A 20,963-nucleotide genomic window follows, 5' to 3' on the forward strand; every position below is an offset into this window, starting at 1 on the left:
AACTCCACAAACCATAAATGCTGGAGAGGCTGTGGAGAAAAGGGAACCCTCCTACACTGTTGTGGGAATGTAGTTTGATGCAGCCATTATGGAAAACAGTATGGAGATTCCTCAAAACACTAAAAATAGACTTACCATATTATCTAGCAATCCAACTCCTGGGCATATATCCAGAGGGAACCCTAATTCAAAAAGACACCTGCACCCCAATGTTCATAGCAGCACTATTTACAATAGCCAAGACATGGAAACAACCTACATGTCCATTGACAGATGACTGGATAAAAAAGTTGTGATATATTTATACAATGGAATACTACTTAGCCATAAAAAAGAATAAAATAATGCCACTTGCAGCAAATTGATGGACCTGGAGAATGTCATTCTAAGTGAAGTAAGTCAGAAAGAGAAAGAAAAATACCATGTGATATCACTTATAAGTGGAATCTAAAAAAAAGAAAAAAAAAAGACAAGCTTATTTACAAAACAGAAATAGACTCACAGACATAGAAAACAAACTTATGGTTACCAGTAGGGGAAGAGGGTGGGAAGGGATAAATTGAGAGTTCGAGATTTGCAGATACTGTATATAAAATAGATAACTAAGTTTATACTGTATAGCACAAGGAACTATATTCTAATACCTTGTAGTAACTTATAGTGAAAAAGAATATGAAAAAGAATATATGTATGTTCCTATATGACCGAAGCATTGTTCAGTACACCAGAAATTGACACAACATTGTAAACCGACTATACTTCAATAAAAAGAAAAAAGGAAAAAAAATTGGTAATGAATGCCACTAGTGCCAAAGGGGTAAACTTTTTTTAAAATCTTTTTTTTTGGTTTTGTTTTTTGGGAGGGAGGTAATTAAGTTTGTTTCTTTGCTTGTTTGTTTGTTTATTTCTTAATGCAGGTGCTGGGGATTCATGCTAAGCCAGCGCTCTGCCAATGAGCGAGTCCTCCGTTTGTTTAATCTTTATGGTGAAAATAAAGATGAAATAAGTCCCATCCTTAGTTGATTAAGTATTAATACCAAGTACTTTGAATCATTTCTGAAATAGTTACAGACACAGTTCTTTCTGTACATCAAATTCAACACTACGTTCTTAGGAAATTTCTTTCTTAATGATTTTATATTACAGCTTCTTGCACAGTTTTGTAATATAAAGTTTCCACATACTGGATTTTCCTAAGGAGAGGAACATGGCTTTCATTTCTGATTTAGATTCATGGTATAAAATAACCATGTCACGGGTTTTGTTATCTTTAGACAAACACAACTTGTCTACGATACATAGGTTTGCTAATGTTATATCCTCCGTTTGCCAAAATGATGCAAAATAAGTTGAATTTAGGTATTATTCTGATTTTCCTTTGTTACTCTTTGAGCATTAGAATGCCCTTGAGGTTTTATAATAAAGAGATTTTCTGTGGTCTAACCTCAGGGAAAACTTATCACCTCCTTTGTAATTACTCAGTGGGTATGAGAAATACCTGCTCAGTGATTCACCTCTTTAATGGGTCTTGTCTTGACTGCCTTGAAAGGAACCAAGAAAAGGATTTGACAGGTTTGCTCAGTCAGGTGCAGTCCTTGATTTTACCGAGTGACTTTCTTTCCTCTTGACCCCTTTCTACCTGGGCTCCATGCTTCACAGTCAAAAGCTCTCACCTTCAGTGCAGAGGAGTCCAGACCTCCCAAACGGGCAGAGGCAGATGATGTCTGTCCCAGATTTAGGGACACAGGTGGCACCATTCCCACAGGGGTTGTTTTCACAAGTCGCAAACTGGCACAGCTTGCCCGAATACAGCCTTGGACACTCACAAAACCAGTTTTCTCTGTCACTGAGAAGGGAAACATAATTATAAAATCAGAGAACAAAACAATTGATGTTTTACACACACATACACAGAAATAAAATTACAATTGCATCTTGTCTAGTAAGTGGAATTTTTTCTTCTCTTTCTCCTTCAGTGTTCTTAAACTTTTAAGTATTTGTAGCTGTGTCTTGTACATTGGAAGCAGATTAATAGCTTTTTAGGTTGCCTGGAGCCATGCATTCTATTTTAAGCCATCTATTTTTATTTTGGATTTATCTCGTCTTTTATTTCCCATCAGGTGCCTTTTCCGGGCTTCATTAAGTATGTGCGGTGCTGCCTCAATAAAGTGCCTCAAGTATCTATTAGAAAAATTCATTTTAGGCTCAAAGCTCAGAGGAGAATTCCAAGCTGGTGATAAACTTCTCCCACTGAGGACAAGTTCTCCAAGAGCCACGCTGGTGGTAATTTGGAAGGAGAAGCACGGTGGGGGGTGTAATGACGACACGACCCTCCAGCTTCAAATGTGGTTTGGTGGCCCCAGACTGAGAGCTGCCTGTGAAAGCAGAGCTCAGGAAAAATACTCTCAGAGGCTGGGGGAGACAAAATCCAGCAGGCAGAGTGACTTGAGTCTGTGATTTCTGTCTTCCTGCAACTATGCTCCTTTTAAAGGAACAGCTGTTTTGTTTTTCCCTTACAGACCCACCCCACCACCAATCTCAGCCTGCACTGACTGGGAGGCATGGACCCCAACCTGGTGTCAGTCACAGTGGTGAGTGCAGGATGGAGATGAGGGCCAAGCCAGGCGCACCAGCTTTGGTGCTGGGGTTGCTAGACAGGTAACTGCTGGCAGCAGATGCTTATGCAAAGGGCTGAGAATAAATAACAAATATGTAGCAGCGAAAATACAAGAGACTGGGAGAGAGAGATAGATGATTGGTGACGTTATTTGGGTGCTAGATCCAACCATTACTCAACAGTTATGCAAGTTAGTTATTTTAATCCCCTTTAGTTTTAAAGCCAGTTTGAGCTGGGGTTTTGTCACTTGCTTTAAAATGAGTTCCATTTACTATTGATGTCTTTTCCCCTTTCTCCTTATTACCTTAGTAATTACCTTAGTAATAAGGAGAAAGTCGCCCACACACCTTGCCATATATGGATCTATACGGATGTAGGTTTTTATTTTTCCTACTTTCTTCTTCTCTTTAAACATGACTGTTAACTCTGAGGGACAGATGCCAGGACCACCCTGAAAATTAGGAAGTTAGCATCTTTTGTCTTCCTGACCCAGCCTCCCAATCTGGTTGTAGACCTTACCCACACCATGGAATTCTCCTCTCATCTTTCTCTTTCTAGTCTCTTGGTACCCTCTTCATATCTTTTAAACCCCTTATTCCAAAGTAAATTTGCTCACAGCAAAGTATCGGATTCTTTCATAGTAGTGAATACCTGACTTTGAAATCTAAAGAGGTTGCCCTTTCCAAAAATGTCTAGACTTTTGTATTATTTCTCGATGTTAATGGAATGAAGCACCGTGGAGAAAGTAAGGATCAGATAGCAGGGAAGGCTAGCTCTGGTGGGGAGAGGCTTTGAGACCCTCAGATTCTGCCGACACATACAGTGGTCCTGCATGTAAGCGATCAGTAATTCACTCATTTTATAACTTTCCTGGCAACTTACACACAGACAGATACAGAATCTCATAGGTTTCCAGAGTTGGGAAGAAATTAAAACTCAATGTCACTAAGATGGTTATAAAGTGCCCTAGACAAACTCTTCTGTTCCTGACAATAAAACAAAGTTTTGAGGACTGTTGAGCCATGCTGTTCTTTCTTGCCTGAAAGTAGTGGTGAAAGAAAAGCTGGACCACCTGGTGGGTAGAGAGATACATTCTGGGGTGACTTAAAGTGTTAGCTAGGAGCTCAGTATTGTTTGGGACCGTGGATAAATGTAATGTAACTTTCCCTCTATTCGCCTAACCTGGAGTTGAAAGCTCAGTATTAAGCAGATGCATTCTAGGACAGAGTCTAAGAGCATAACACTATTGAAGGCTGCCTTCTAGAAAGACCAACTTTGTCTTTTTATAGTAAAGGAGAACGCCACATACGTGAAAGTCAAATGAACCTAAATACTGACTTAAGTGCTTTAATCTCATAGACCCAACCAGATTTGAAATGCAGGAAAGATGTTCCTGTGTTAAGCCAAGAAAAACCTTCATTTTCATCATGTCCCTTTGATAAGTCAAGTCTCATTTCCTTTTTGTTTCATCAGGTGTTGGGAGAATTTGCTTGTATGAATTCACCCGAAGATGACTAACAGTCTCCGTCTGTACGTCAGCAGGCAGCCAGAGCAGAGAGCGGAACAGAGATTCAACAGAAACACTCCATGAAAGGCGAGAGACACCTTCTCTGGCTAAGCACCGGCAAGCGCCCAGAGCCCTCTGGCCCTTCCTGATCATCCACTGGGAGTCAGCTTTAACTAACTGAGATTTTGCCAGATGATGGCGCCTCTCTGCACTTCACTTCAAACTGTGCCTTCACATTCCAAGAGTTCTGGAGTGCCAGATACTTCACCAATAGTTTTCATGAAACTGAACTTTGCTACCAGATCTATTTCACCCAAACCTAAAGGTCTCTCCTATTCAGATCTTGCCAAAGATCTCACCACTAAATCCCAACTTCTTCAGAAGCTAGCAAGTCAGCTGTTTGTGAGGTCACCTGACTTACTTCGATGCCTCTCCACCCCGCAGCAAATGGCAGCGTCCACCAGGAAGGTGAGTGCCCCGAGGCTGAAGGACCTTTTGTAACGGTCAGTTTTCGGAAATAGTGATTAAAACAATGCTACCCTCTCTGACCCAGTTTACTTCAGATGTTGTAATACTGCTGTGAGTTTACTGGGCACTGTTTAATGAGTAGGGGGGGATAGATCAACATAGAATATGGAAACCTATAGAAAACTGTTTTGCAAGTCTTCGTGTAAGGAGGTGAGGCCATTTTTCTGAACTAAAAGTAGGTTTGGGGAAGAACTCAGGCACTGGGGCAGTTTCACCTGTGTTCTGGAACACCTTGTTTACTGCAGTTGCTATCAGCCAGTCTTTTGTGTGCATCTCGTCACCGACAGAGCCATGTTCTGTGGGATAAATGAGACTTCTGCTGTTGTTGGTGGAGATGGCATAAGCGCATGAACTAACCTCTGTTAGAAAGAGCACGTGTGTGTGTGTGATGAGAGAATTTAGGCAGCAGCAAGGACTTTAAGGCCTTCGTTCTGTAATGCGTGGATTCAGATGTCAGGGGCTTCTAAAAGCTGGCCCTTCCTACAAAATCTGGGGAATTTAAAATGCAGATTTCTGGGCTCCACTTGCCCTCTGACAGTCTGGTTTAGGAGATCAGGGGTGAGGCCCAAGATTCTGCATTTTAGAAATGTTTTCAGGTGATCTCTTGCATAGCCTGTTTTGAGCTTTAGCCAGCTCTCCTGAGACCAATTTTCTCTCCTGAGTAAAAGCTTGATGGGTGTTAGTTACTACTGTGTTCCTAGCAGGATTTCGGGGCAGTATAATTTTCTTTCTCTTCTGGGGCATCATTTGGACGTTTGACTAACATACATCTGAAAACATGGTATTTACCAATCAAAGTACAAAGATTAGAGGGTTTTTATTTTATAGGTGCCTTATAGGGTCTATTGCATGTACATTCCTTGTGACAACAACATGAAGTAGGAAAAAATTCACTCATTTTAAAGCTTAGTTAAAAAAATCTACCTAAGTGTATGCAAACATTTGTATGTTTTGTACTGTAATGGCTACAGCATCTTCAATGACAAGTCATAACACAGTCAGCATGTCAAATGACTGTCATTAAGTTTCTATGGTTATTAAAAATTATCTTTAAGAAATTTAGCTGACTTAAAAAAAAAACAAAACCAGACACTGGCTTGAAAAGAATGCTCCCTATTTACATAGCACAGCCAGATGCCTGAAAACCTCCTTGAACTAAAAGGGCTCCTGCATGTGTTAACGTAAAAAATAAGTAACTCCTCTGCACTCCTTGTAGCTCAGGGATCATTAGTGGGTTTCAAAGTTGACCTCCCACAGTATCAAAAGAGAGAGTCTCGGCAGGAAAATGTGCAGAAATGAATCCTTTTGAGCAAAGTCTCTAGACAGCCCTAAAAAGTAAAATTAATCTTGGCAGAAATAACCCGTCTCTATGTTCAGGCTCTTCTATTGATAGCACCACAGCACGGGCTTAAGAAAGAATGTAAATGAGGTCCCGAGTGGCTGAGGTTCAAGCGGGATTTCCATTCTGTTTCCATGGGTTTCACAACACACAACCACAGTGCAACCGTACCCCCCCAACACCCCCGCTCCGTCTTCCTTAAGAGTTTTGAACTCCTTCCAAGTGAGTTTTCAGCTGTGTGTGGAGACTTGCTGCCCCAGAACCACACAGTTTAAGACAGAGCTGCCTAAAATGATGCTGCTTTGTGCAACAAAGCACACCATCATATTGGACAATTTTCATTTTTAACTTTTTCTTTTCAAAAGTAGCCAAACATGAAAACAATAGAAACAAATGCAAAACCCAAATTATCTCAAGGTGGACTAGAAAAGTGAACTTGGAGCCACGCCGTGTGCACAATCTACCTGGGAACAGAGAGCCCAGGGGAAGTGTCCTTCTGCTTCGGGAGCTTTTTGCTTTATAAGAAAATCATTCACAAAAGGCAGAAACAGAGGAGATGAAAAAGGATAAGAACAATAATAAAAGTCAAAGAATCACACCTGAAGAAAATATAAAACATACATAACACATAATTCACAAACAATGTATTTTTATTTCTTCCTTTTCTAGGATCCATCCAATTCCCTCTCATGAGTATTTTGTTAAGAAACATTGTATTTATGTTATAACCCTTCTTCTTCCCCCTCTCAGAAAATATCAAACCCCAAATGGGGAGCTAACATAGGAAAAGTGGCCAAAATCTAAATAAATTAAATAAGATGTGCATGAAATTGTGCCTACCACAGCACGTAGCACTGGTCAGCTGGTCATTATATTTTAGGGAAAAGAAGAGGGCAGAGGTGAAATATACAGTTAATTGAGCCTGAGTCAGTTAGTGGTGGGATAAGAACTGTAGAATGGAGACTGGTACAAAGGGAAGGGGGCTGGGAAAGAAGGATGAACTGGAGGGTACTGATGGGTGAGAAAATAGAATGATGCATCAATACTGTTGAATGAATGCATCATTTCAATGTCTAAAATTACCTCCCCCAATTGAAACAAAAAAAATCTCAGGGACTTGAGATTAGACTTTGTGCCCAAGAAACAATTTCAGAGTAGTTTTCTTACTCTGTGTTCATTGCATAATTAGCCACTCTCCAGTCCCCTGCACTGTAAGGGCAATTTGGGCAGGATTTAATGTAATGGCATCAGTAAACACAATGCTTGTGAAGCTCTGGAGTTCTCAGATAATTTCCTATAAAGACAATGCCCCTATTTGGAGGCTATTTAAGGCTAGGAGAAGCTTTTAAAATGTTATTTTCACTCCTACTAAAGAGAAACAAAAAATTCTAAGATATTTAAGCCGACAAAGTGGTGTTTCACTCATTCCCTTGGCCTCAGTAATGCTTACACCATACGGTTTCTACACAGCTGTTTCCACAGTGAATTCATCTGTTGTCAGGAAGGTGGGAATCTGGCATGCAATGCTGATGGCTGTTCTTTTTTTCAAAAAAATTTTTGGTGGGGGTGGTAGTTTGGTTTTTATTTATTAATTTTTGATGGAGGTACTGGGGATTGAACCCAGGACCTTGTGTGTGCTGAGTGCCCACTCCACCACTGAGCTATGCCCTCCCCCAGCTCTTCTTTTCCAATATTAAAAACTATTTATAAAATTGCTGTGGGGGAAACTTATTCCTCAAAAACATAAAGAATAGTAAATAACAACTCTCTAGATATACATTTATGAACACTGAAACAGTTTTATAAGCATTGCTACATTTTCAAGTTTGCAAAAATAAATGTAAAATTTTGCAGTTTCTCCCTTAGTCCAGGTCCTCTTTTTCCTTAAGTCTTCATACTCTAATTTTGGGTTGGGAAAAAGCAAGAAATTTAAAAGAGTTCTTGCCTCTTATACTCTTACACTTTTTAGGCTTACTCTTATACTGCAGTTCGCATCTCGTGAGGTCCTCAGAGGGCAAGTGCCAGAAGTACCCCCCGCCTGCAGCTTCCTGGGGAGCCTCTTCCACACCCCGGAGGTTAGCTTCCTCTCCCAGCCCCAGCCTGTGGCACCTCCATGAACTTTTCTACACTCAATGACCAGTCTCTCCAAGGTGGTCTAGATACCAGCCAACGGGGTGTGCATCTTCCAGATTTGTTCCTTCCTTGGGAATTCTTCCTTAGCCCGAGAAGTAGGGATTGTGCCCTACATTTGTACTCAAACTCGTTAATGTACTCTTTACCTTTTAGGAGTTAATCCTCTGTTACTTGTTAGTAATTCTTCATGTTACACTTTCCTAAATTACTGCGTTACTTAGCCAGTTGTGTGGAGGTTATGAAGGAAATCCAGGCAGAAGTGTAGATAAGCCTAATGGAAACAGGCATGGAGAGAAATGGTTTGAAAGGTGCTTAGAGGAAAAGTACTTGTCTAACTGATGATTGGTTTCTGACTTGGGCAACTGAGTAGATTTTGATGACATTGTTGGAATGGAAATGTACAGATTTAGATGTACAGGAAGTAGATACTGAGCTCAATTCTATACGTATATTATTTGAGGTATCCATGGAATCCTAGTGATACATGAGGTAGTGTTAAGATAATTTATAAATGTAAAAATAATTTGACTTCGATTAAAATTACGAGAACTGTGGGTAACAATGCTGGTGGGTGTTGAGAGACAGGTGAAGGAAAATAAACTTTGACTCAAATACCTAAAGAATTTAAAGTGCCAAATCAGCTACTTACCATATCAGTGAAATAAGAAAGGTTGTGCTAAAAATATTTATTAATTATACTTTTGTTATCACTGCATGGAAAGAACCCTTGTGTGAGGGAAGATGGTATGGCCAAGTTCTTTTTAAGCTTCAAGGAATGCATACTCTCGCATTGATTAATAGATATCATACATGAAATAGCTGTTCTTCCTGAGAACAGTTTGGTTAACTTCTCAGAAGTTTGGTCAACAGCCGGAAGAGAGCTGACTGAATAGAAGTCACCCCAGCTCGTTTTCACACAGCAGTTGGTGAAGATGACGGTGACGATGATGATAATTTAATCTAAAATGAACCATCTTGGATGAGCGCTCAGCGGACAGGATGTCAGGACAACAGGAGTAAACAAGGACTATTCCAAGCAAACTGGGGGCATGGTTGTCCTCCGGTTGGGGTCATAGTGTTTCCCCCGAGCTCACTGTGATACTGGATTTACGGATTCAATAGAAAGAGTTCCCAACTTAAACTAATTCTGAAGTAGAAAGGCTATGATTTTATTTGAACTGCTGTACTATCTGGAAACTCATTCTACTAGGCTTCAAATTTACATATATTTAGGGCATGATCTTAGAGTATTATTTTGTGTTAAGTTGATAAAACTGAAATACAAAACTCAAGAACAGAAAACAGCTTTCCGGAAAAAGGAACCACTGATAATAAATCACCGCTTTGCTCCCTTTGATGTAAGTGTGTTCCTTTTCCTTTTTTTTTTTCCCTTTAATCCTGAAAGGGATAATTTGAGTTTTAAATGCAAGAGGTTGAGAGTGGCTTCAGGCTTTTCCAATTAAAAGTTTAAGTTTTCAGGTTCTTTGCCTTGGAAAAGACTAAATCTCTTCTTGGAATTGGTTGACACGAGGTTGAAATGGACTGCGGTATTTCTTTGAAAACCATACGCAATGGCCAGCCTTCATCAAAAGGTGTTGGCTGGAGGCAAGCTTCTCAGTTCAGTGACCTTTTGGATGGTAAAGGACAGTTTTAAAAGGCACTGATACCTTGTTAACACTTTTTTTTTGACACCTTATTAGATGTGACAATGTTCTTTTACATTAAGTGGATTAAAAAAAAAGTCAACTTTCCTTCTGTTTCAAGAGTTTCAGTTAGTTTCTTTCTCCTCAATTACTCCATCAGATGGACTTGATAAGATTTTGCTATTTGGGGGGGATCATTTTAAGCCTCTTTCCCAGCAGTGTGTTATTTTTAAAACTCCAATGATTCACCATAAAATGCATCTCCATCTGTAGGAAGCAATTCCTAAATTGCTTCACTCAACAAACCCAAAACTGCTAGGCTCACTGTAGCACAGAAAGAGAACTGGTTTGAAAAGGGGTTACTTCCTGGGTTCAGAAAACCTTCTCCTGAGACAGGTTGTGGCACAGAGTAGATCTCTGAATGCTAAAGGCTACTTTTATTTTTACTTTTTTTTTTACACAAATTATTTGAAGTTTTATTTCATTGATTTGAAATATTTCCTGGTAAAAAGGTTGTATTTCCTGGTAACTAACACATATGAGTTATTTTAGTTGTTGGAAACTCTCCAATCAGTTCAAACTGAGTTACATTTTTCTATGCAACTTAAAATAGCTTTTGGATAGACACATATTTAAATAGTTTCTTCTAAAAATTTATAAATCTTGAATTCAATTCTGATTTCATTTTATTTAAAGTTAATCCCTCCCTCTCCCCTTCGATGGTACATATTTGCAAAATATCAGTCTTCAACACACAGAAGTTATTTCTATTACTCACATAATCGAGTTGAATTTTTAGGTCAATTGAGTTTATTTATTTATTTGTTTGTTTGTTTATTTATTTACTTTTACACTAAAGTATAAAATGGGCTAGCAAATCTTCATGTATCTTAATTGTTTTAAATCTAATCAAAGTAAAATAGAAACCAAAAAAGCAGGTCAGGGGACAAGGAGTGGTTTGCCAGTTTAATCACCTGTCAGAAGCTATCGCTGTCCTTGAGATTTAGAGAGGTTGAGTATTCCACAGGATTTTAAAAGATAGAACAGAAGTTATCTTAATCCCATGTCAGCATTTACTTGAAACTAGTTTAGCCTTTCACACTAGAAAGAGACACACTAGAACTTTCAATTGAAAAAAATCCTGCAGCTGCTTTCAAACTCTAATATCTAAAATCAAGTTATCTCTTTCTCAAAAAAGAAAAAAAAAAAAAAAAAAAAGAACTAGCTAATCTGTAAGCTGTTCAGAAGTCATTTATTCTCAGAAGTTTTGTTAGTGAGTTTCCCAGTTCCTTCAGGAATCCTCTAGGTATGAAGCTGTATTATAATATGTAAAACAGACTATTTAAGGGATGCTTTGTTTTATTACAAACGGTGCCAGTCAATTCTCCAATGAATAGCTTCACACAAATATTTTTCATGGATATCTCATTTGCCAAGAGCAAGGCTGTGACGTTGTGTTTGGTTTTGAACTAAAGTAAGTTCATTGCAGATGCGCTGTAAGCCTCCTTGAGGGGCAAAGGGGCAGGCCTTCTGCCCACTCCGCCTTAACCAGAGCTAGTTCACTTTCATGGTGAATCATTCATTTTTTTTTTTTTTGCTCACTCAGGCATTTATAGGCTTCTTCTCTGTGCCAGACAGAGCCAGGCACTGTTACATCGTGATAAATAAAATAGAAATTACCCCACTTTGTATTCAATGTACAATCTGAGTGGGGAGATAGGAATTAAGAAATTAAGTATAAAATTATAAATTACATTAAGTCTAAGAAAGAAATCACATTATGCTGCAGGAGGGATGAGTGATCAGAGGGGAATTTTCAGTAGAACTAATAATTAGTTAATAATTAAACAAATATAAAAAGTAAAAAATTGGCCTAGGTGAAGAGTGGGGAGTTTCAAAAATGTGTTTCAGAACATTTATGAAGCCCCAGATATGAGAGAAAACCTGACATATCCCAGGACTCAAAAGCAGCCATTTTTGCCTACAGTTCAGAAACAAGGAAGGGATATGAAGAACAAAGCAGAGGGCTAGATCATGCAAGGATGTCTCCGATTTTTTTAATAAAAATATGCTCAACATTTAACGTCAATATATTTATTGTGATATTTCCCCCCATCAATTTGTTAGAGCAGGCAGATAGCTAGATATGAGCAGAGAAAGGGGGACCCAGGCCAAATGAAAGGAATTGGGCAAAAAGGAGGGGCATGAACCAAATACAGGAAACCCTACATCATGTAAACAACACGGGTCTTGGGCAGACAGAGAAAAGCAAGAATCTCTGGGCTGATAAGCTGTCACACATTTTGGGGTGACAAGTGGCCTGGAGGCTGACAAAGGTGGGAGGAGGCAGGAATCTCTAGTGTCCGAATGTAACCTTTTGCTCATTATGCCCACATTTCAATAAAATTAGCCTTGCAGACTAGAAGTACTCATCATGCACTGAGGCCATGACACTTCCCATCTAGACTAAATAAGGACAAAAATCCTCCTTCCTCAGGAAAGGTGGAGCTGGGGTGAAAATCAGGGAATAGGACCCCGAACCCTTCCCTCCCCGTTGAATATTCTGCTCATTCATTTTTACGTTCTATGTAACTTGCCAAAGAAACTCAGGGCAGCCGCTCACCTGAGCCTGCCCGCTCTCCCCTTGAGAGTGTACTCTCCATTCCTTAGTAAATCCCCACTTTACTTAACATCTGCGTCTTGACTCTAAATTCTTTCTGCTGCAGAAGAACCTAATCGCTGGCAACAAGCTGAGCAAAGTGATACTCTGTACAAAATTTCTACTGTACATCATAATATAGTATTCACCTAGGTTCAATGCATACCACGACCCTCCCTAGCTTTTAAAGCAACGGCTTCCTATTGCATTTGGAACAAAATTCAACTTTCTTTACCAGGGCCACCAGGACCTACAGGGCTAGACATGATCTGGCCCCTGCTTCCCTCTCTGATTCATCGTGTTCACCCACCCTTCACCCAACCGTGATTTGTCCCTGCAGCCCCCACTGACGGGTGCAGCTACCCTGGGCAGTTCCCTGGAGGCTCAGGCTCACTGCACTTGTGAAATATTCCTATTTATTTATTTTTCACTAATTTAGTTGATTACTCATTTACTGTCTGCTGACCAGAATGTAAGCTTCAGGAGAATAGAACCCTTACTGCACTACAAAGAGTTGTGTTCTCAGAGCTCAGAACGATGGCTGGCATGTCATGGGTACCCAATAAATGTGTGCTGAAGGAATTACCAAATGAAATTATATGCATTTTCCAGGTGAAATAAAATACAGAATGTAGTATTTTTCTTTTAATAACGTATACCTGAAGCAATCTCCTATGTGTTTCTACTGCTAAGGAGCTGTATATGTAAGTTGTATCAAGCAAATGGAAAGAAGACAAAAAAGCTAGAACTTTAAATGGAGCTTTCTTTTACTGACAACTGTCCACTTATTTTTAGTTTTACTGAAAGCTCCTGACAGGACAGTGATTACCTTTGTGAGAAAGAACATGAATTGGGAGCATTCTGGGGAGCAGGGGATGTTGGATATCTTGACTTGAGTTGTTATTACACGGGTGTATACTTTGTATATACGTGGGAAAATTCACTGAGGATGCTTCACTGTATGCAAGTTGCCTTTAAATAAAAAATTTTAAAAAGTCTTGACCTGCTTTGGTTCTTGGGGAGCAAAAATATTTTCTGCTTCATTGAGAATATAAAGTCTTCTTTCATGTCTGTTTATTTTTCAGCTAGTTTATCAGTCCTGAGTTTTTAAATCTTAGTAATCAAAGAATATTTTGGATACATTTTTGTATTTAAGTTATCAAATTCACATTATTTATCCCAGTGAAAGATCAATCTATACCACATAAATTCCTGGAGAGAAGGAATCTTTCTTCCATGGGTTTTTTGTTGTTGTTGTTGTTGTTGTTAAAATATGAATTTTGATAGTGGAGAATGCATATTAATTTAAATTAATTTATCAGCTATTACAAAAATGATATATGTTAAAGTCCTTAGCATTGGCCCTGTGAAGAAATGCTCTATTGGCTGTGTGGAGAACTTCCATTTTTATTAAATTTGTATCTGCCTGTTCTTTCTATTTGGGTCTCATGCTAAATTACCTGGCTAAATTAATACCAATTTAAGTGTAGTTTCAAAATGGAAATTTAATATCCTCCAATGTATTAATCACAAATTATATGCTTTACAAATAGCAACTAAGCTTTGTGTGTGTGTGTGTGTGTGGGTGTGTAGTGCAACGTGATGCACACACATTGCATAAGGCACCAAAAACCTCAAAGTAATTCAGCAGTACCAGGGTGGACCTCAATTGCTCCCAAGCAGCCTTTTGTGGTGTGGGATGAGAAGCTGGATGTTCTCCAGTCCAAAAATATCTGCCCATTGTCCTATAGCTGCTCCATGGAAACCTTTCTCGGTGCTCCATTCTTTTTAGGTAGCGAGCTAAGCGTCCCTCTCACACTTAAAGGGCCATGTCAGTGCCACCTTCTCAATGACATCCGTGGAGAAAAGTAATTTCTATTTTGTAGACACATCGATGCCATTCAGTTATCCAGTCAGACATTCGGTAAGTATTTATGAAGCCCTGACATGTGTCAGGCAAAGAGTGGCCTTGAGAATAGAAGGACTGTATCTTACCAAGATTTTAGATCAGTAGTCCTTCACATTAGTTTTGCTATGTGAGCTGGTCAAAAATAAAGATCCATGGACTCCACCATGAGCCTTGGGGAGCAGGACAGCTGGGCGTGGGAACTGGGCATGTATGTTAACAAGTTCCTAGATGCTTCATGTACACATCTCTGGTGACTGGTTTCCACCCTTTCACGCTATTTCCACTGCAAGAACCTGACCCACTTTGAGAGCAAAAAGAGAATCTTTATGCTAAACTGAATCCAGCTTTTTTTTAAGTGAAAGCATTGGCTATTGCTGTACTGTTTGGGGGGAATATTCTTCTTCCAATGTGAATGGTATACAGTTAATACCAAATATGTGTTGAACAATAAATGAGAGACTGATAGTCTTTTCAAACTGAGCTGTCTTCAAACAAAACATTCGGCATGGCTTCAAGACCTGGAAAGAAACTTAGAAGTTGGCACCTGAGATTCCTAGTATCTAGGGTAAATAAAAGAAATGTGATGCTCAATGCTTCTTGTCATGCCTTGATTTCACAGTGCCTAAATAATCTATACTTTTTTTTTTTTTAATTGAATGAAAGAAAACAGCTCTTTACTGGCATGGGTCATACAAGTGTCATCTTATATGTTTTATTTCAAAAAGCACTGAATTTTCTTTTGAGTACACTTTACAGGATTAAAACTTGACATATTTTAAGATATCTATGAAAGACCTATTCTCCATTTTGTATGTTAGGTAATGGGAAACCAAGTCACAACTGGAAATACCATAGTTTGTACAAATGAGGCAAAAAGAGAAAAAAACATATAGCCACACTGAAAAAATGATATTACTACTTTAGGCTAATGTGATAAATATTTGAAAGAGTCCAGAGATAAGTACTGCCATGGAAGTTGCAACATAGCACATTTTCAAAGTGATAAACTCTTTAGGAATTTGGTAATAAGGTGATAACAAGATGATGAGGTGTTAAAGAAGTTAGTTTCTGCTTTGAATTTTTTTTAGTCCATTATCTTTATTGATGGCTTATAACACTTCAATCTATATACTGACCTTTCATTCTGACTGCTCCCTTAATGGTGCCGATCACACATTTTTGGGAGATGACTATAAATTATGAAAGGTTGAAAGTGCCCCCAGAAGTGTTAAATCAAATGCTATAAAATTGAGTGTTGACATTTTTCAAAAGTGCAAAAACTGCATTAACAAGAGTTTCAAAATGTTGAATGTTACCATGGAAGGAAGCTGTGCTTGGGAAAATTAAACCTGAGTAGAGAAGGTGAGGCAACTTTTATATTTGGCACACAAGGTTTTCTTACTTTTGATAATGGAATATAAATAAGCACTTAATTGCTTTTATTTTCTTTCGAATCAGACATTGGGAGGGCTGGTAGGTTAGGACACTGTCTGGCTCATTTATTGCAATAAAATGCAAACAGTTGACCTGGAAATGAATTGATGGAAAAGGGCCCATGAGTGAGACAGCATCTGCCATCATAAGGACCAATCAGATATTAACCTAAGCCTGAAATATGTAAATGCACTACCTTGTTCTAAAGGAAACTCTAATACAGTTTTATTTATGTTGAGCATGGGGTATAAGAAGAATATATCCAGACTCCTATTAGTCCAAGCTGAGAGGACCTTAACTAGAGGAAAATAAAAGTTATTTTTGTGGGCTTTTGAAAAAAGAACAGAAGCATTGAGCATAATTATTTGAAGATACTGCTTATTTAAAATTTAGATAACATCTTTTCCCACAATGTCAATGATTTCATTTACTTCATACACTAAAAGTGTATCAAGCTACTAGAATAGGAATTTTATTAGCATACTCATTATTGCACGATATAAGATAAATTGGAGACATAATCATCGAATCAACACTTTGGATTTTAGGAGACATAAAACATTTAATGCATATTTGATTTTAAAGATGATGGAACTGAGAACTATGACGTCTTCACAGCCTGTTAGCATCAGAGTTGGAAGGAGAAATTAAACCTCCTGTGAGTAACAATAACTTTAGGACAGAGCTGGTTACCCTGTCCCAGGCATTCTATGAATCTCCATACTTTCTGGGTGACCTTATGACTAATGTTGGGTTTTATCTATTCTGCTCTTAATCCTGTTCTGCATTTACCTGGCATTTTTCAGTAAGGTACGTCTACCAACCAGCCCATCACTTCCGAGGTACCATCTGGTCTGGTCTGCTTGCACCACACACTTCTCTGCCTGATACTCTGTTACCCTGAGCCAGACGCTTAATTCAGCTTCAGTGATGTACTGAACACATGCAGTTCCTCGTGACCTTCACCTCTGCACCTTTTCTTCGGACCTCTTTCCTCTGCTTAGCTTACTCTTCCCCCAAGTTCTCCTTTTCTTTACATGCAGAATTCTTATTTAGTCTTCAAGGATGAAATCAGTTTTTTCACCCCTAGAGGAAACCATTCTATAAGCTTGACAGATCTTCTTTAGGGAAAGGCTTGGCTGCATAAAAATGGGCTTTGGGCCTGGAACACCTCCTTACCCATGTAACAGAGCAGGATCCTGTGGGTCCCAGCAGGGACAGACCCCTCCCCCATATCCTCTGCTGTGGCACCTCTCTGAAGCGCCCAGGTAATAGTATCTCATGTCTATTTCCTGAGTTTTTCAGATGCTTAAAACCACCACCAAAGGGAAGAAGTTAACTACTGGATGATCAAGAGTGTGTAGCCCCCAGAACTTCCCACGCCTGGGGGTTGATAATGTTCACTGCCCTGTACCCTCAACCAATCAGAGATTTGTGCATGAGCTGATCGCGTACCCTGCGCGCCCCCTCCCTTACTTGGCCTTTAAATATGCCTTGCTGAAACCCTTCAAAGAGTTTGGGGTTTTCTTGGGCACGAGCCACCCCGCCCTCCTTGCTTGGCCCTGCAACAAACCTTTCTCTGCTCCAAACTCTGATGTTTCAGTTTGTTTGGCCTCATGGTTTGTGGGGCACATGAACTAGTCTTCAGTAACAATTAGCAGTGAAAAGCCCACAGAGCCTGGGCCCCGGGCTCATCGCCTCCTGTGAGAATATTTTCCTCCGCTTCCTGCTTAACGAGCGCTCTTTTGTTCAGTTTAAGTGCGTGTGTCCTCAGGCAGGTCCTTGCGCAGCTATTTCAGACTCTGTGAGGAGGAGTCGGGTCCTTCCGCTGTGGCATAAGAGAGGTTTGTGTAGGCTTCATTGACCTGCATCAGCTTCTGGGGTCGGGGGAAAGGGACCTGCTCTCTGTGACAGATGAAAGCACACTCTTGGAGCTGATTCTTCATGGCTTGATAGTTCATTCCCTTTTAGTACTGAATAATATTCCATTGTCTGGATGTACCAGTTTATTTATCCATTCACCTGCTGAAGGACACTTTGATCTGGCAATTATGAATAGATCTGCTATTGCTTAGTTACTTTTTATAATGTAAAAAAGTTTCTTTGTAGATATAATTAAGGAAACTTGAGAAGGAGATTATATCTTGGATTATGTGGGAGGGTCCAAAATGTCATTACAATTATCCTTTTTAAAAAAATTGGCATGTAGTTGATTTGATTCACAATATTAGTTTCAGGTGTACAGCAAAGCGATTCAGTTATACATATACAGACACATATATATTTCAGATTCTTTTCCATTATATGTTATTACAAGAAATTGAATATAGTTCCCTGTGCTATACAGTAGGTGCTTTTAAAAAAATCTATTTTATACATAATAATGTGTATCTGTTAATTCCAAACTCCTAATTTATTCTGCTACAATTATCTTCGTAAAAGAGAGGCAGAGAGAGAGAGAGATCACTCAGAAAGAAGAGGAGGCTGCAGTGTGGCCCCTGAAGATGAGACTGGAGGATGCAGACACAGCCAAGGAATGTTGGCAGCTGGAAGAGGCAGGAAACAGATTCTCTTCTGCAGCTTCCAGAGGGGGCATGGCTCTAAGAGATCCTTGATTCCAGCCCAGCCATCCTTATTTTGGACTTCTAGCTTCCAGAACTATGAGAGAGTAAATTTACGTTGTTTTTAGTTGCTAACTTTGATGTAACTTGTTAGGGTAGTCACAGGAAATGAGTACAAGTTCTTACTATGTTTCTGTGCTGGGTCATATCATGCAGGTAAAGAGACAGACAGGGCACTGACCTTGACCATGAGAAGTGGGAGTAGGGCTTACGTGACAGCTGGTTGTGGTGTGAAAGGGCCATGTGGCAAGGTAAGGTGTTCTGATCTCCTAGTGACCAACAAGAAGTCAGCAGAGTTTTCCAGCAGGAATGGAATCATCACCTTTGTTTTTGAGGGAAATGGAGAATCTGGAGTTAAGGACACTAATGAAATTGCTACTCTGATAAGGATTTGAACTACACTGAAGAGGAGAGATTTGAATTTAAGAGATTTTTTTTTTTCTGAAGTGGAATTGAAGATATTTGGTAATTACATCATATTTGAGCCATGTTACCATTTTGGGCTCAATATATTTTCCCCCATAATGGTTTTTCCTTAGAAGTTTTGGCTTTCTCTACCTAAGTCATAGCAGTTTTCTGAAAAATGATTTAAATATTATTTTGAAATTATTTTTTATCAGAAATGATATTTTTTTTTTAAAAAATGTTACTTTCAAGAATCATTTCCCACATTCTTCATAGTTTTTTTTTAAGTGTGTCTAAATCAGTCCAGAAATTTACACCACACACTGCTTTCAGCAAGTAAAGATGACTAATATAATGATTTAATTCTGGGTGATCTCAAATAACACTTGAATGATAAGTCAAATTATTGTGAATGAACATAACTATCTTTTCAAGTATTAAATCTCAGAGAAAAAGATAAGATTAAATAAATAGCGTTCTAAGTATACACTGATGGAATCACTTTCCTAATACTAAAATAGACCAGTCAGGTTAGAAGTAATGAGTTTTTAAATGCATCATTCTGAAGAAGAAGTCCAATTCTTACTTAAGTGAATAAACATGGAGTCACTTCCAGGCTGCTCTGTACTAGTAATAATTACTTTGTAAAAGGTTAATGAATGTCAACCAAAAGCAGCTATGACCTACCTAAAGGTTAAGCTGAAAACAACTAAAATGAGAAAAAAAAGAAAGGGCAGATGATTACACTTATTGACTGACTCTGACAAAGCATAGACAATTCTGGCATGATTAATTGATAATTAAATTTCAAACAGGAATCTTTAACCTCTAAACATGAAGATAATTTAAGGGCCCTACCAGACTCATACTGCCTACTAATGTATTTTCCTTCCCCCTTCTTTCGAAGGACCAGCAAAATCAGTGGCTAGTTTTATTTCTAAGTATCTTCATGATATGTGTTGAGTTAGTGCAGAAGATACCCACACACAGCACAGGGTGGGGCCGGAACCCAAATGTCACTCTCCTTTCCAGTCTCCCCCATAAGTTCTTCACTATGTGGTCCTGCCTCTTCTATTGCTCCCCACTCACCACTCCTTCAAAATCACATGCTCCAACTGGTAAACAAAGTTCAGTTTCCCTAATACTCCATGCTTGTACCCAGAACGGTCCCTTCTTCAAATGGTAGTTCACTTGTGCTCATGCTTCAAGACCCATTCATGTCCTCTCTTCTGGGAAGCATTTCCTGATCCCTCAGGTGAGGTTCTTTTATTATAGTGTCGACTACAGTGCACTCCCACTTTGAGTTTAGCCTTTCCTCTCCCTTGCTCAGCTGTAAGGCTCTTTGGGACACAGGCTGCCTGATACACCTACATATCCAGGATTCAGAAGAGTGTCTGCTCCCCAGCAGGTGCTCAACAAATGCCTGTTGAATAAATAAATGGATTTCTTAGGGATAAAGAGAGTGTTTGGAGCCAGAAGGCTAGAGGGATACCTTTTTGTTCATTTTGGCTGAAATCTACATTTTATAGCTTAGTGTCATGAGAATTACATCCTTTATCTATTTTCAGTTGATATTAGCCTTTCTTTCCCCTTTCTGCAATAATCAGAAATCAGATGGAGCTATGTGGTTTGCTCTATACCTCTCTATGAAATCAACCTTGTCCAGATGTTTCTCACCTGTTTCTTCCTTCTAGTCTCACTATTTTAAAAAGTCATGATGTTTTTAATGACACTGAACAGCCTTCAGGGGTCATCCATGTTTCTTTCTTCTTTTTATTTATTTTTTCTTAGAACAGAATAACAACATTAATAATTAAACCAGTCTCCTCTAGGGGTAACATTTACCATACTAAAATATACACAGTTTTGGGTGGTGCCCTGCTGTGAAATGTCCTTGCTTTGTAATGAGCTTTATTATCTATCAGAAAATAAGTGTAATGGGAGGTTTTGGCAGGAGAGAAATGGAATTACACTTAATCTGTCTTAATAGCGCACAAGAAAACTCCACTTTTTATACAGCATACAACTTCCTCATGTGTTCGGGTCTCAGACAGACCCTAGAGGTTGAGGCTGTGGGCGTATACAGCAAAGACCAGAGAGGTCCCCAGCCACCCGCCCATCCCTGGCTGACAGAGCCTGTACACAGGTGCAGAGGATATGTGCAAGAA

At 39.2% G+C, this 20,963-nt stretch overlaps 1 protein-coding gene across 1 annotated transcript in view; it reads right to left on the bottom strand.

The window, feature by feature from the left end:
* EYS (eyes shut homolog) overlaps nt 1–20,963 on the bottom strand; it is a 1,185,464-nt gene that overhangs the window by 42,455 nt on the left and 1,122,046 nt on the right. The window contains 1 exon segment of the mRNA XM_010967844.3: nt 1,674–1,846. Within this exon segment, the coding sequence (XP_010966146.2) occupies nt 1,674–1,846 (173 nt within the window).

Source organism: Camelus bactrianus, chromosome 8, assembly GCF_048773025.1.
Source record: "Camelus bactrianus isolate YW-2024 breed Bactrian camel chromosome 8, ASM4877302v1, whole genome shotgun sequence".
Classification (NCBI taxonomy): domain Eukaryota; kingdom Metazoa; phylum Chordata; class Mammalia; order Artiodactyla; family Camelidae; genus Camelus; species Camelus bactrianus.